This window comes from Galendromus occidentalis, unplaced genomic scaffold, assembly GCF_000255335.2.
Source record: "Galendromus occidentalis unplaced genomic scaffold, Mocc_1.1 scf7180000077448, whole genome shotgun sequence".
In the NCBI taxonomy this organism is placed as follows: Eukaryota; Metazoa; Arthropoda; class Arachnida; order Mesostigmata; family Phytoseiidae; genus Galendromus; species Galendromus occidentalis.
Window position 1 is genome coordinate 249,247 of NW_003805436.1, and position 13,522 is coordinate 262,768.

The following is a 13,522-nucleotide window of genomic DNA, read 5'->3' on the forward strand; positions in this document are numbered from 1 at the left end:
TAACTGGATCGAGAAATGATTCTCATCCCGGGCTTGACAAGAACCCTCCTGGTTCTGACGGTTCTAAGAGTTCAAGGAGGGCCGAAAGGGGAGCTACTCAAGAACCGCACACGTTGCTTCTTCCGAAAACCCTTTCCGATGTCCCCCCGTCGATCCAATCCGTGAAGCGAATCGAGGGGTCGGTCCCGAAAAAGAGTGAGAGGAATTCGCGCCTGGATGATCCTGGTGCATTGCACACATGAATCTTTCGAAGAACAGTTTTAGCGCGAATTGAGGATCCTACATCGGTTCCGGGAGCGGTGATTCCGCAAGCAGGTCTGATCGAATGGCGCCGAAATAAAGTTCGCATAAATAAACCACTCAGAGGACCATCTTGTCGAAAGAAATCACAGATATATCCTCGAAGAATATCAGAGAGGAGGTTGTTTCACGGAGGATCCCCTGCATCGACATTTCTACGCGTAATTCTGCTCTTCCTGGGGAGGGTTCGAGGAAATCGGGATAGGGGATCGAGAAGGAGTCCATCCTTCAACTCCGAAGAGTTGAGGTTCGAGAGTGGACGGCGACATCCTGAGAACCTCAAGGAGAGATCCCCGTTGAACTCCGTTAACCTAGCCTCACCTTTATGCACTAGTCTCCCTCGCTGTAGTTTATTGGTCGACCTCACAATTGGAACAGTCAAAGAGTATATTCATTCACTTTCACAGTTCTCCTTATCACTTGACCGATCATGAATGATTGCGACCCCGCCAATTCGCGACCGTCGGTATCGTTTCCGTCTTTTCCACCGCTGTCGCTCCTCAATGGGGTTCCCGTTCTAGAAAACACGAGGATTCCAGAAGCTCGAACGAGCAGAACGGAGTTCGAGAAGTCGATCTCGATCCCGAGGCGCAGAGCAGATGAAGACTAAAGGAACCCTCAAAGTTCAGAGATGAGAGAACTCTGCGGTGCTCGGAGAGACAGCCCTCAAAGCGGGTGAGTTCGTTGTGGTTCACGAGATCACAGACTTGGTTTTCACCGCCGCCGCTAAGATCCGGTGGTTCTGATCTGAGAGCAGTTATCGTATTGAAGCATTTAGATCGGCAGCTTGCTTCAGCCAGCCGATGCCCAAGCTCTGAGCAATGATCGAGGGCCGAAGGAGGAGCAAGAGGGGCGGCGCCTGCTAAGTGCAGGCAGGAGAACACACCGCTCCCGCTAAGTCCTGAGCGCTCCGACTTCGAATAGGCATTGCGATGGGTAGAATGGTGCGGGGAAAGCGAGAGAAACACCACTGGCTCGCACTGCACTTCCCGATTCTCGAGAACAGAATGCGAGCTGATTCTCGACACGCGGATGGATCGGCGATTTCCGCGGGCTGAGGAAGCGACGAAAAAAATAAAACCCCGGAAATCGCCTGATCTCCGCAGTTTCACCTGGAAGCGCGGGCAACCGGATTGTCGCCCCAACGATTGGACAGAATTCCAGAGGTGGAGCGTCAGGAACGATCAAAAGAAAAACTGAAGGTGTCAAATGTTGCTACCCCATCGCTATTCGAGACCATGAGAGTACAGCCTTGACCACCGGAGCTCGATGGCCTTCTCAGCTTTGGCCGGACGTTGATAGAGGAGCTCTGGTCACCCACAATCGGGGTTCGAACAACAACGTCAATGCCCCGATTTCTTTTCAGAAAAGAGCTCTGCATCGAGGGAATTTTCGCAGTTTTGATTTGAGACAAAATAATTCTCTTCCCCGGATCCGACCATGAACGGCTCAACTGAGGAATTGGAGCTCGTTTCCGTCGAGCGGTGATTCGGCGTGACGTTCTGTGAGGACTAAGAGCAGACGATCTTCCTTTTCTCAGGGTCCCCGACCTTGCCGACTATTATTCTTTAAGGCACCGCAGGAAAACTATAGTGATCGATTCTTCGGGATCGATTCCTCCATATTCAGCCGGGCCATCCCGATGTCCTGAGCTGGGATCGTGGGTGGTGACGCGTGACGCGCAGACGTCATGTTCGCCGATTTTCGATCTGTCGGATTCGCTTCTCGAGATGTCCGAGCGATAGTTTTTACTCACGACCTCGAAGTACGAGACACGCAACAGTCGGATGCTCGGATCAACCCTAATTGTTTCATCAGCACTGATCAGATTGGCGGCCACGCCCGCGTGCTCGCTCAGCTCGCCCACGAGCCAGTCCGATAGCTTACTGGTAAGCTTGGCGAGACGGCTCGGCAAGCTGGCCGGAAGAAGTTCCATACCGGAAATGTGCACCGAACAAATGAAGCGACCCCCCGCCCGCTGCTTCTGCTGCTAGGATGCCCAAACCCGACCCAATAGATGCCACCAGCCATAAAGCTGATTGAGGAGGAGCTCCTTTCGACGCCGGACCGGCAGCGAGGCTCGCCACCGGTCCGACTGCCCTCTATATCCTTTTCGGAAGGTTCGCCAAGTAACATGGATGCTCGCCTCTCGCTCGCACTTAATCCGTGTCGGTCAGACGACCGAACGTTAGTCGGAGATCCGGAGTGTGACCAGCATGAGGATACACTTGCTCAACAGCTGTAGCCATATGGAATAATATCGTTATTTCCCCTAGACTTAATCCCAAGCCGCCAAAATCGTGCGACGCATCCCGTGGGCTCACCCCTGAAGTACGCGGCGAGGGGCCGGCCGTCGAATCAATCGCGGCCTAATATACCGAATAACTCTCCTTGAGCGGCCCCCGTGCGAAGGACGTGAGATCTCTTAATGCAATCACCAAGCGGATTATACGATGGAATTCGACCCGGAGAATATCACGTAAAGTCGATCATATAATGACCGCCGAATCCGATTATTATTTCACTCCCATCGTGTTGCTGGAATCTGCGGCTGAGGATGATAAGCAGGATAAGCTGGAAACGGCGCTCTGGGATTTACCCCTGGATACGATGTAGCAACCTATGATTGCTCCTTGAAGAGGTTCCGGCCCGAGACGCCCGGGACATAGTTTAGAATGTCGCGAATTTGTGGGAGTCGCTCGGCCAGGATAAGGTTCCTGTATCAGGGCTCGTTTCGCCTCCGGTAATTCCTGATTCCGAGTCCAGATGAAGACTCCGACTTCAACGTCATGCTCTAAACGGAATATGGTCACAAGGACAATTTGAGCGGCACTCGGTCCTTAGGCTGCCGGGATCACTTTTGTTAGAGTTTCGGAGTCTTACACTTCAATGCAGACCGTGACCCTGCGGAAAATAAAACGCCTGGAAAGGAAGACCAATCAGTAGGGGATAGCAGATATATTCTATATATACGGACGATTGCTGGATTGGACTCCATAAGCCACACCCTTTCGAACTCCGTTAAGCAGCTCCCGGAGCTTGACGAGGTGGAAAAAGACTGCGAGTCTTGCTATGCCTTCTTTTTTTTCATTCTCATTCTTCGTACCTATATATGTTCACCCGGGCAAGAATATGGATCGTCCACTCGTACAATTGGCGGCAGGCGGAGATATTTTCTGCTGAGCTCGTTCTCGATATCGAGAGACTTGGTCTCACACTTCCCGAGGAATGCCCTTCGTGGATCGACGCAGGATCATTCCCTCACCCTTCTGCTCCCACGAATAATGCAGTTCCTATCGGAGGATACTCAAGAGGGCTGAAGGTACAACGACGGAGAATGCGCGACTGCTTCATGGCCGCGAGCCGATCGGGGTGGATGGCTTAGCAACGAGCCGAATACTCGAACGAGACAGCGAGCAGTTACCGGGAAACGGCGACAAAGCGGGTATGCGCCGCTTTGAAGTCGACGTTCAGCGTCCCAGACTGCGAACTCACGAGTATTCTGTCGGACGGGAGCACGGCAGACGCTGTTTATACACTCCATATTAGAATTTCTCAATCTGGTGTGCAGAAGCATGATCAACCTTTTAGACGCCCGAAAATCGAGCCACAGGTCCTGTTTCTCGATTTCTGGAGTTTCTCGAGTCGATGGGGCACGAATAGAACATGAATATCAATGCCGTATCGACTCTTTCATTCAGAACCTATAGAGAGAGGCGCGCTGAGCCTCGAACCGCAGCGTGTCGTCCCCCGGAGCTCGCGATAGGGTTGAGTGGAGGTGTGGGCGATGAACGGGGGGTTTGGTAAGCGAGCAGATCCAGCGAGATTGGAAGATCACATTTTCAACACTTTCTTCTCCGTTCTACTCCTGCTCTCAACTGACTTCGTTCTCTTGCTTCCTTCCCCGTCTGCCTGCCTGCCCGCTCGCCTGCCAGCCTTCCCTGCGAGCTGGCAGACAGGATATCTGGCGGGAACGCGGCAGGCAGGCAAGGAGCCCGCCACGAGAGTTAAAAACCCGTCACGACCTAACGAAGATAAACGCGTTCTCAGCGCCAACACACGGCACTGTCATTCTTGCGAAGGTTCTTTGATCCTCCGGCTCCCGGATCATTCAGTCCAGCTGCGCTCTGCATTCGAAAAGGGAAGCTCGGAGACGTTCATCAGAAGTCTGTGATTCGTAGGAAGTAAAATTTCCCACCGACTGTCGTTGGAACATGAGTTCCTGGAAGTTACGGCGATATCTCGAGTTCAGCGAAAATTTCCGTCAGCTGAGGAACTCGGTTTTGAAGACGGTGCGCGTAAAGAGCTCAAGCACGGATCTTTCTAAAGTTTCCGGGACTCCCTCCGTCAAAGAGCACAAAACAGCGTCGAGTAGCCAGCTACGTCCTCTCCTCCTCCCGCTCGTCGTGAGTTTCTCTATTGTCCTTCACACTCCTTAGAGTCTCACGTTCAATCACTTCGGGAGAAGATTAATTTTCTGAGGATGAGAGACAGGAGTTTTGAAGCATCTACTCGAGCTGCTCCAGGAGAGAAACTGTCCGGAACGATTTCCAGGATTCGTAGCTGATGATTCGGTCGATAAGAAACCTTCGAAGCTGCTCGGACTTGAGGGGGAATCGGCGCAACCCCCTGCGTTGCCCTCTGACTGATTTGCAGGACGGGATTGAATCGGTCGCCAATGACATTCTGTAAGGCTCACCCGGAACAGCGGACCTAACACCTTCCTTGAGTCCTCCCGATGATTTCCGAGTGTTTATGTTATCCTGTTTTCCCCATTGGTCTCAATGGGGCTGCATGTCAAGCAGCGGAAACTCCGACCGTCGCCTTTTTGGGATGATCCCGACGTATCTCCCGTATTTTTAGCGGTTTCCAATGTTTGGATGGATCATGTCGCCGATCCTGCGCGGAACACTCATCTTGCATCTCCCATTGAGGAAACGGGAAAACCGTCGCAGGTTGCGGCGGGGGATCGAGATCCAGGAGGGTAAAATTACCAGGACTCATACATATCTCATTGATCGGATTCAAACAAGCGTGGGCGTGACAAGATACAGTGTTTCGGACCATCATCAGGATAATTTGCTCATCTTTTGATGTCGAGGGAGCTCGTCGCATTCCGCTACTCACCTCGGCATACCCAGATTCCGGCATTCCGAGTGTTCATGAAGCGCTCGGCGTGCGAACTCACGAAGCAGTCGGATGGACAAGAGTTCATATTATTGGATTGTTTCCACTGTGTAGGAAGACGAGGATTGGAGCGAGGAGGCACGGGCTAGGAGGCGACATCGATGGGGAGCAATACCACGACACAAGGGAATGTATCGAGGCGATGAAAGCTCGCGTGTCACGTGTGAATCAGGTCGCGTGCGCGAGCCAGTACATATCTTCCTTGATTAAGACTTCGTGCCCGGTATGAATTAATTGTCTCGAATGAACTGGATCACAACGTATCCTTCATGTGAGTATCCTATTCACAAGATAGCTAAAGCTTATCGATTATAATTTCAGATAGATGTTCGACTTGATCTCTAATTGAAGAGAGATCTGGCAGTACGAGCTGTCGAGCTCTGAGCTCGGGATCGTTTCGGTTGCGAAAGGCGCGCAGGAAATCAGGACGGGGAATTGAAATATTAGCCAACTCCTGGAGCATTTATTCTGGTTCTCGTGCCGTACCATCTCCAGTCGTAGTAGCCTCGCCCGCGTCCATAGCGCCTTCGATGACAAGCACGCATCGTCACGTTACTTGGGCCTGTAACGTTTTGCATCCAGAATGTTGTGGAACTTTCGACGGCAGATTCATCAGCTAAAGGAGATAATTACTGGAACAGATTCGTGTACTTACCTCTTCACTTCTTTATTTCCCAAATCACCATCCCGCGCAGAACTCAAAACCACGACCCGAAATCGTCCGTGAATGGAAGTTCCTGCGACGCTTATCTTCATCATAATCTTCCTGACCAAGCATCAGCATCGCCTGTCGTCATTATCGTAGTGATCCGCCTCCGCCATGATTGAAACCAGCTTCAGGCGATGCTCGGGTGGCTCGAGCAATCAAGTATTTTATATTGCCAGTGTAGACGGGTGTAAGGAAATCGCGCGGCACGATTCTCCTTTACATCTTACTAAATCGCGGGACGATTCTCCCCAGAGAATATAATATGGAGCCAGCAGAATCCCGCGTATAGCATGAAGTTTCCCTGCGAGGAATTTTCTCTACCAATATGTTTTTATTTGAGGCCACAGCACCGAATGATCTGATTCGAAAGTCGATATCAGCGATATCCTTCAAACTGGGCGGAAATACGGAAATCCCACAGAACATGCTTTTCTTTATGGGGCGAGATCTGGCTGCGGACGGACCCCAACGTCGCCCCTGAACGTAAACCTATTTCGAAACGGATGTTAAATGGCGACCCAGCCGAGTGTCTTCACTCATCTAGGTCTCGAGAATATTAGTATAGTAATCGCTCACTCTCCGTCCGTCTGTCGATAGCTCTTGCCCGAACTCACCGCTACTGATAGAAAGGAACTCTCCATTTTATTCCGAGAGGATCCATCAAGGACCTCGGCGGCTCGTCACAAGGAGCAGAATTTTTCGAGATAGGGGATCAATACTCAATGAATCCCAAAAATGAAAAAAAGAGGTCAGCCAAGTACAACCCCGGAGCGCACCAGTTTGAAGCTTTTTTTTCCAGGAAAATCCGAGGGCTTCGTATCCCTTGCTAGGAGCAACGCGCGTCTTCCCCACTCTAGCGGATGATTTTCGCTCATAATTGTTCTCCAACGGTGGCAGCAACTTATTTTCTTGTTCGGCGCGTTTTGATGGAGTTTGAAACAATGACCACGTCTGGTGCACAAATGTTTGCGGCAACAACTTACACAACCCACTTTGAATCGGCGGTCGCTCCACGGCACGTGTCGGTCGGTCTCGTCTTAGCAGCGCACACTCACGCGGAGAATCATTCTTTTCGCTCAGCCAGCCAGCCAGTCAGCGGCTCAATACACTGCATCGACCAGAGCTCCGGAAGGGAGACCCGCTTTGAAGTCGGAAATGCCTCTCGGAACTCGAACACATGTGTTCCGCACTTGTGTATCTGAGCTCTGACCCGGGTGAAAGTGGTGTCTTCATGCCGTCCGATCCAGTGTCGGTGCTTTCCTTATTTCGTCGCGGCTTCAGCCCTAGACGATCATGAACCATGACTGTCCGACGCCCGTCGACGGGAGTTCTCATGGCTTTCGCCTGCAGCGGTGGAAACATCCGCCAGCATGCCGCCGCCATCATCATGCAGATGAAGCATTGTATCCCGAAGCATTCATGGTGTTAAAAACACAAATATCCTCAACATTTGCTACGCTGGCTGAAGTATAGTGCCGCCGAGAGAAAATCGACCCGGCTTTTGAAGATATGAGCGGAAAAACTGCGTAGCTAAGCCGGAATTCCGATTGCTGCTCCATCCATGAGGGAAGTTCTCTCCACGGGAAAACCTGAATTTCACCCGTTTTATTTCCAAAGCATATAAAATATTCGAGGGTTCAAAACGGACGACTTTATTGCCGGAGCGCAAACCCGGACGAGCGCACAGAACAGATTCTTGATTCTAACGCGTTATTCTATTACTCCTACGGTACAATCTGGTGGCTTTGATATCTTTCCAAGCAAAAGTTGTCAGCAATTGATCCCCATCCTCGAGAAGTTCTCGGGTTATCTCGATGGTCTTGTCGCCACGACACGTCTGAACTAACTTTCCATCTTCCAGGGTACAGATGGTTTTTACCTGATTGAGACGAATTATCGTGTTAACCATCGGAAGGATTCCAGTTTACGAACGGTAAAGCCCGTCCGGATGACCGGCTCGGAGCCGAGCAGATATCGCGAATTGCCCTCGGCTTGCAAATCATTTTTCTGTTTCATTCGAAACAGCTTATCGGAACCTCGAGCGGTTTTCTTAAATTTTTAATGCCGATTCTCTATCGAGACCTACCGTCACTCCTCTCACATTGCATATTGACGAAACTTTGGAGAAATCATCAGATCACAAAAATCGAAACTCACCCTAACTCCGTCGATCCGCTTTTCCAGGAATTCTTCATCAACTCTGAATGACAGCTCATGGGTCCGCAGCAGAGTATGCGTTTTTATCGTCCACTCCTTGCCGTCAACAGAAATCTCAATCGACGGATTCGATCCCGAAGCCAGGACCCTCCAGGTCACGCCTATGTCGATTGCTTGTAGAAAATCCTCGAAACCTGTCGAATCGATGGATTTCCATATTCCATTGAATAGAGGGGACGCATCGGCCATGCTATCCTACCGAGGGAAGAATCCATGAGATCAAGATCGGTAAAATATCCTTCGCACGAATTCAGGGAAGCTCGCTGGATATCACCCATCAGAGGGAAAAAACACGGCTCGTGTACGAACGTTTTGCGGGAACAAATCGGAGCTCTAATGTAAACACAGTCACTGAATTCCCACGATCCGGATGCACTGAAGGTTCCGCGAGCATTGTCATGGGCAAAACGGAAAGTTTTTAAATAAAAAAAAAGAAAGGGCACCGCTGAGCGGAGGAGCGGAATGGAAAGCATTGCGTGCGGGGCAAGGTTTCACCTTACCTCATGTGAACCAACTGACAGATTTCGTACGACGGCGACCACAAACTGGAACCGCGCGAATGGCGAAACTGGGGGTCAGCATGATCAGGGAGCCCGTACATCCCGCTCACCGTAATCATATCCTGAAGATCCGATGAGTTGTGTACTCGTCTCGATGAATCAGGGAAGGAATGAATATCCAATGGAATGAATCAGAAATAGATTTGGTGCAAATTCCTCAACCCGGCGCATGGCATGCTCCACGCTCTCGTGATGTATCTCAGAGCTCGATGAGGACCATCCACATGTTCGCTCGCTGACAGCCTCAGTCGATCAGTCTTGGTCGATCACCGGAAAAACTCAGCGTTCGTGTTCTCTAAGACACGAATTCTCTTTTTCCGTGGATTCCGAACACAGTACACAGTACAGACAGCCACGTTCGAGTAAAGTCTCTTCGACTCGTCAGAAGGACAGACACCCGATTATCGAAGGGTATCCGCATCCCGATCTACGGCTCCATAGAAAATCGGCAATCCCATGGGCAGCGGCTCAAAGCCATTCCGACCTCGTAAAGACATTCGACTCGGTCCATTACTCGAGTCAGCGCCTTGCAATCGCTCCGCTAGTGGCTCGCCGAGAAGACAACCGACAGACATCAGACCGAGCGACCCGAGCCATCGGAGAGACTATCCACGGTGCAGGTGGCATTCGAGTGAGGACACAAAGGGAGATATATCGAGTAAGCTTACTGTGTTTGTTTTTCCTGGGAATAAACACTGCATAAAATTGGCATGATCATTCAGCGGTCACAACGAGCGAGTGGCCACAAGCAGGTAGGATGACTTCGCATCGGAGGATTTGTTCTTGAAAGCGGTGCGACTGCGACCAATCAAACTCATATCACTCTCGAATCTCAATGCGTAACGCTTGAAAAGGGCGAGACGTCGACAATATTGATCAGACCCGCCTCGGTGAGATCAAAACGGAAGAGAGAACCGGAAGTGAAAGACGGGGTTGGACGTTAGATCCTCGTTAATTTCCATGGAAAATACTCCGCTAGAATGAGGAATCCAGAATTGGGCAGGGGGGAATCGATCTGACCCGCCATCAATCGAATCGAAGAGACCTACGATTCCCTTTAGGCGTCTTTTCTGTATCCGAGATACTTTCCGTATCCGAACTGGATTCTGGTGACGGTAACTTCAACGTACGAGTCCAGGAAAAATCATTACGTCGGCTCATCTCTCCACGACTTTTACGCTCTTGTTTGCTTTGGTTGGGGTTTTGGTCCCACCGATGGATGTCTGTCCGCAGGATGTCGGAGCTGTTCAGGTTAAGGCTGTTCCAGCACACGGTTCAATAAGTCGCGTGGACGTCTGACCCCGAGAATACCTTTCGTGTCGATCCGATGTCCAATAAGACTCGTCCGTCGCTCGCCCCGTCGCCCGCCGAACAAGCAGCTAGTCGAGCGGAGCACTTGAAATCAAACAGTCGCCCACATCTCTTTAAAGTACGTTTCAATGTTGTGTCCTAGCAGGACGTCTGGCCGGCCGGGAGGCAGGATGTTTTGTGAGCTGGTCGTCGGTCGCTCGCTTCGTTTGTCTGACTCCGCCGCTCCAGTCACACGATCCGCGTCCAATTTGGCTCTAAGTGCTCTCGAACTGCATTTTGTCTTCGAAACTCTTGTTTGCGATTTAATCCGAAGCGAGTCCCGATGAGACTGCTTACGTGTGGTTGAAGACCGAGATCTCACCAGACGGTCACCGTGACACGGTCGGGGCCCGGTACCCGACCAAGCCGGAGCATGAGAAAATAGAGAAGCCCAACGAGCACCTCAAGATTTGATGCGGTAATGCGGACGTCGGTATCTATGCTCGAAGGTGACGCTTGCAGGAAAGACGGGAAGCTCCTGCTCTGCCGAAACCCTTAGTTACTTTTTTCTCCTTATCGATAGAGCCCGCGCTCCTAGGAAGAAGAGGCAAGATTTCAAAACTACGAGGAGTTCGAAAGTGCTGCTCGGAAATTCCTACCGGAAATTGACAGTCGATCCTCGACCCGAAAAGTTTGCCGTCGCGGAGCGGGCAGGAGAGTTTCTGGGACAAAAAGTACAGCGATTCCCTCTAACTAATTGAAAGTCGTGATTGATTGAGCCTTGCTCTGCTGTGCCGTCTGATCGCTGTTTATCCCTCGGTCTCGTCGTAACGAGCCTATAGTTAATGACTTTACAAAAATCGTCCCGACGTCCTCGGACAGCGACGAGTTCCCGGGCTCCGAGTGCGCTAAGAGAAACTCTGCGGTCTTCGGTCGGTCGGTCTATCTATCGGCTCAGCCTATACTACTCGAGATCCTTTTCGAATTCGCGTAAATCGAAAGCAAGCCTGGGAATGGAGGAGGACTACCGACTCGAAAGTCCCCGCTCAGGGAATTGCTGCCAACGGGCTACTATGATTTCCGCGCAAGGCTGCTTACTCGCCGGAGAGAGGCTTTGTGGGTTTACCGTAAAACGAAGCGGCTCCTCCAGAACGCCTGATTTATTCGATTGGACTCCTAATGGAATCGTTGCCGTCGTGAAACCTTTCTACATTCTCCTTGGTGGAACTCGGCAAATCTCGGACGTCGCCATTGGAAACTCGAAAGAGGAGCCTACAGCAACGAAAAGCGTACAATTAGTCCCTGCAATATCAGGCGAGAAAGAGAGGAATTTCCAAAGTGACCTGCCTAAGAGTTCCCTGGTGAGCTTGTCAGGCGGTCCATAATAAGGAAGATCATCCCAAAAGCGCTGATAGTATTTCCGTCAGGAGAATGCCTTAGGTCTCCCATTGATAATAAACGACTCTCGAAATGGACATCGCTGATTTACTCCCTCTGAGCGGGTTCGGCCTTAAGTGACAGTCAGACTGTTCCGGAGAGGTCAGGACGATTCGAGCCAAGTCGGACAGTTGGTGCCGGAAGGGTCGATCCCCCACGAACGGCGTTTTTCCGCCTTTCGAACGATGAAGTCACTCTTTCCAGTGACATTTTCTCCTGATACTAGCGGCGAACTCCTTTTTCTTAGTTAATCAAGACAAATTTAATGGAGACAAATAACCCGACTCTAGGAACTGAGAAGTTTGCTAACTTTAAAGAATTTCTCGACGCCCGCCTCCTGAGGGACTCGCTCAATGAAGGAGAGCATCAGCTCACTCGTTTACAGCTAGCTTCATTGACTGGCTTCTCTCCTTGCCTCAACTCCACAACCACCACCGGCAAACTCTCCATTCGCTGGCTGCTCTGTTCGCTTAGTCGAAGCGATAGCCCTCATAGCCCGATCAGACTCAGTCAGTCAGTCGGCCAGGCAAGCCGAGCGACCGGCGGATCCCAGGAGGCAAGCCTTCCTTGCTCACTAAGCGCTCGCTAAAACTTAAATGACAGACAACGGCTACGGGTGGCTCGAGAGAACGGGAGATCCAGGAAGTTTCAGGAAATCGAGCCTCCTCCCAATCTTGTGATTTTGCGCGGAAGGCTCGCGATCGGCTACGGCGACGATGGAAGTTCCATTTTTCCATCAAAGGCGGAAGGGGAAATCGTATTCGAAAATTGATAGTCATTTTCATCATTCGAGGATGTCGTCGGTCGATTCTGAGTATGATTCCAAAAGACACTCGAAAAAAAACTTCCTGCGCTCCAATTTCTTGGAGATCTCCATCTTCTGCGCCTAAGAGCAAAGAAATATGTGTATTCACGATTTATCGATCATCGATGAGAGCCCCGTACAGCCAGCCACAGCGGAAAGAGAAATTCGTATGTAGGTACTCATGTCGAATCATCGGCTTGAGCTCAGGGACCGCTCTTCGGCGAATAGACTGCTCTCTCGTTTTGGCTAGTTTTACGCCTGACTAGTTCCGACGGGTGGAGCTGTTGCACCCGCTTGCGGAGGGCTTCAGGGACTTCGGTGGCTTCCTCGCGAGGTCAGAAGTCAGGAGTGTCAGGAACGGTTCATTCGTCGGCTCGCTTCCCGACCAGACCGACTGCAAGGCACGCCTGAGCGCGTCTCTGATCAATTTTGACGGGGATAAATCGCTTGGATTAGGACCGAGTCCGCTGACAGCTGCCAGCCGATGTCGAGTGATGATGGCTCCGCGGAAGAGTCTATCGAGAGGCTCTGCCCGGATAGAACGTTCCAGTAACCGGAGATGCGGCTCGGAGTTCTTAGCCCGTCCGATCTTCGGCGTATGGCGGAAAAAAAAACGCGAATATATCATTTACACAAATCATTCTCTTTAATCGTCTCCGATTCGATGCCTGAGCTTCCGTTCGCTCGCCGAACGGTTCTCCGGCAACCGCCTACCTCCGTCGTTTGTGTGTGTTTCGTCCTCTGCTATAATCTTTCAAAAATATTGAGGTCGTTCAGATGATCGAGTGGAGCGTTCAATCACAGTAGTCCCATCCCACGGGAATCCTCGGATTGTTTCAGGGACCCGCGCTCTAGGATTCTCTTCTATAGTTCTTCTGTACAAAATCTTGTTCTCGTATTTCGTTGTCCTCTCATCGAGTAGAACCTTGTTGAGTTTTCAGAAAACACAGAGGAATCATCAACCACGAACAATTCGCTCATGTCCTCAAGTAATAATCATCGTTTCGTATTTCTGCC

At 51.0% G+C, this 13,522-nt stretch overlaps 1 protein-coding gene across 1 annotated transcript; it reads right to left on the reverse strand.

The window, feature by feature from the left end:
• Window positions 1–7,898: 7,898 nt before the first annotated feature.
• LOC100897745 (sodium/calcium exchanger regulatory protein 1-like) lies at window positions 7,899–8,602 on the reverse strand. The gene is made up of 2 exons (XM_003743565.1): window positions 8,354–8,602; window positions 7,899–8,075 (listed from the first exon to the last, which is right to left on the reverse strand). The coding sequence occupies exons 1-2, from the start codon at window positions 8,600–8,602 to the stop codon at window positions 7,899–7,901; spliced, it is 426 nt and encodes a 141-aa protein (XP_003743613.1).
• Between the last annotated feature and the right edge of the window lie 4,920 nt (window positions 8,603–13,522).

Coding starts and splice junctions, on each gene's coding strand:
- LOC100897745 (XM_003743565.1), bottom strand. CDS start 8,602: ATGGCCGATGCGTCCCCTCTATTCAATGGAATATGGAAATCCATCGAT. Junction 8,076..8,353: donor AGCGGATCGACGGAGTTAGG/GTGAGTTTCGAT, acceptor CGTCTCAATCAG/GTAAAAACCATCTGTACCCT.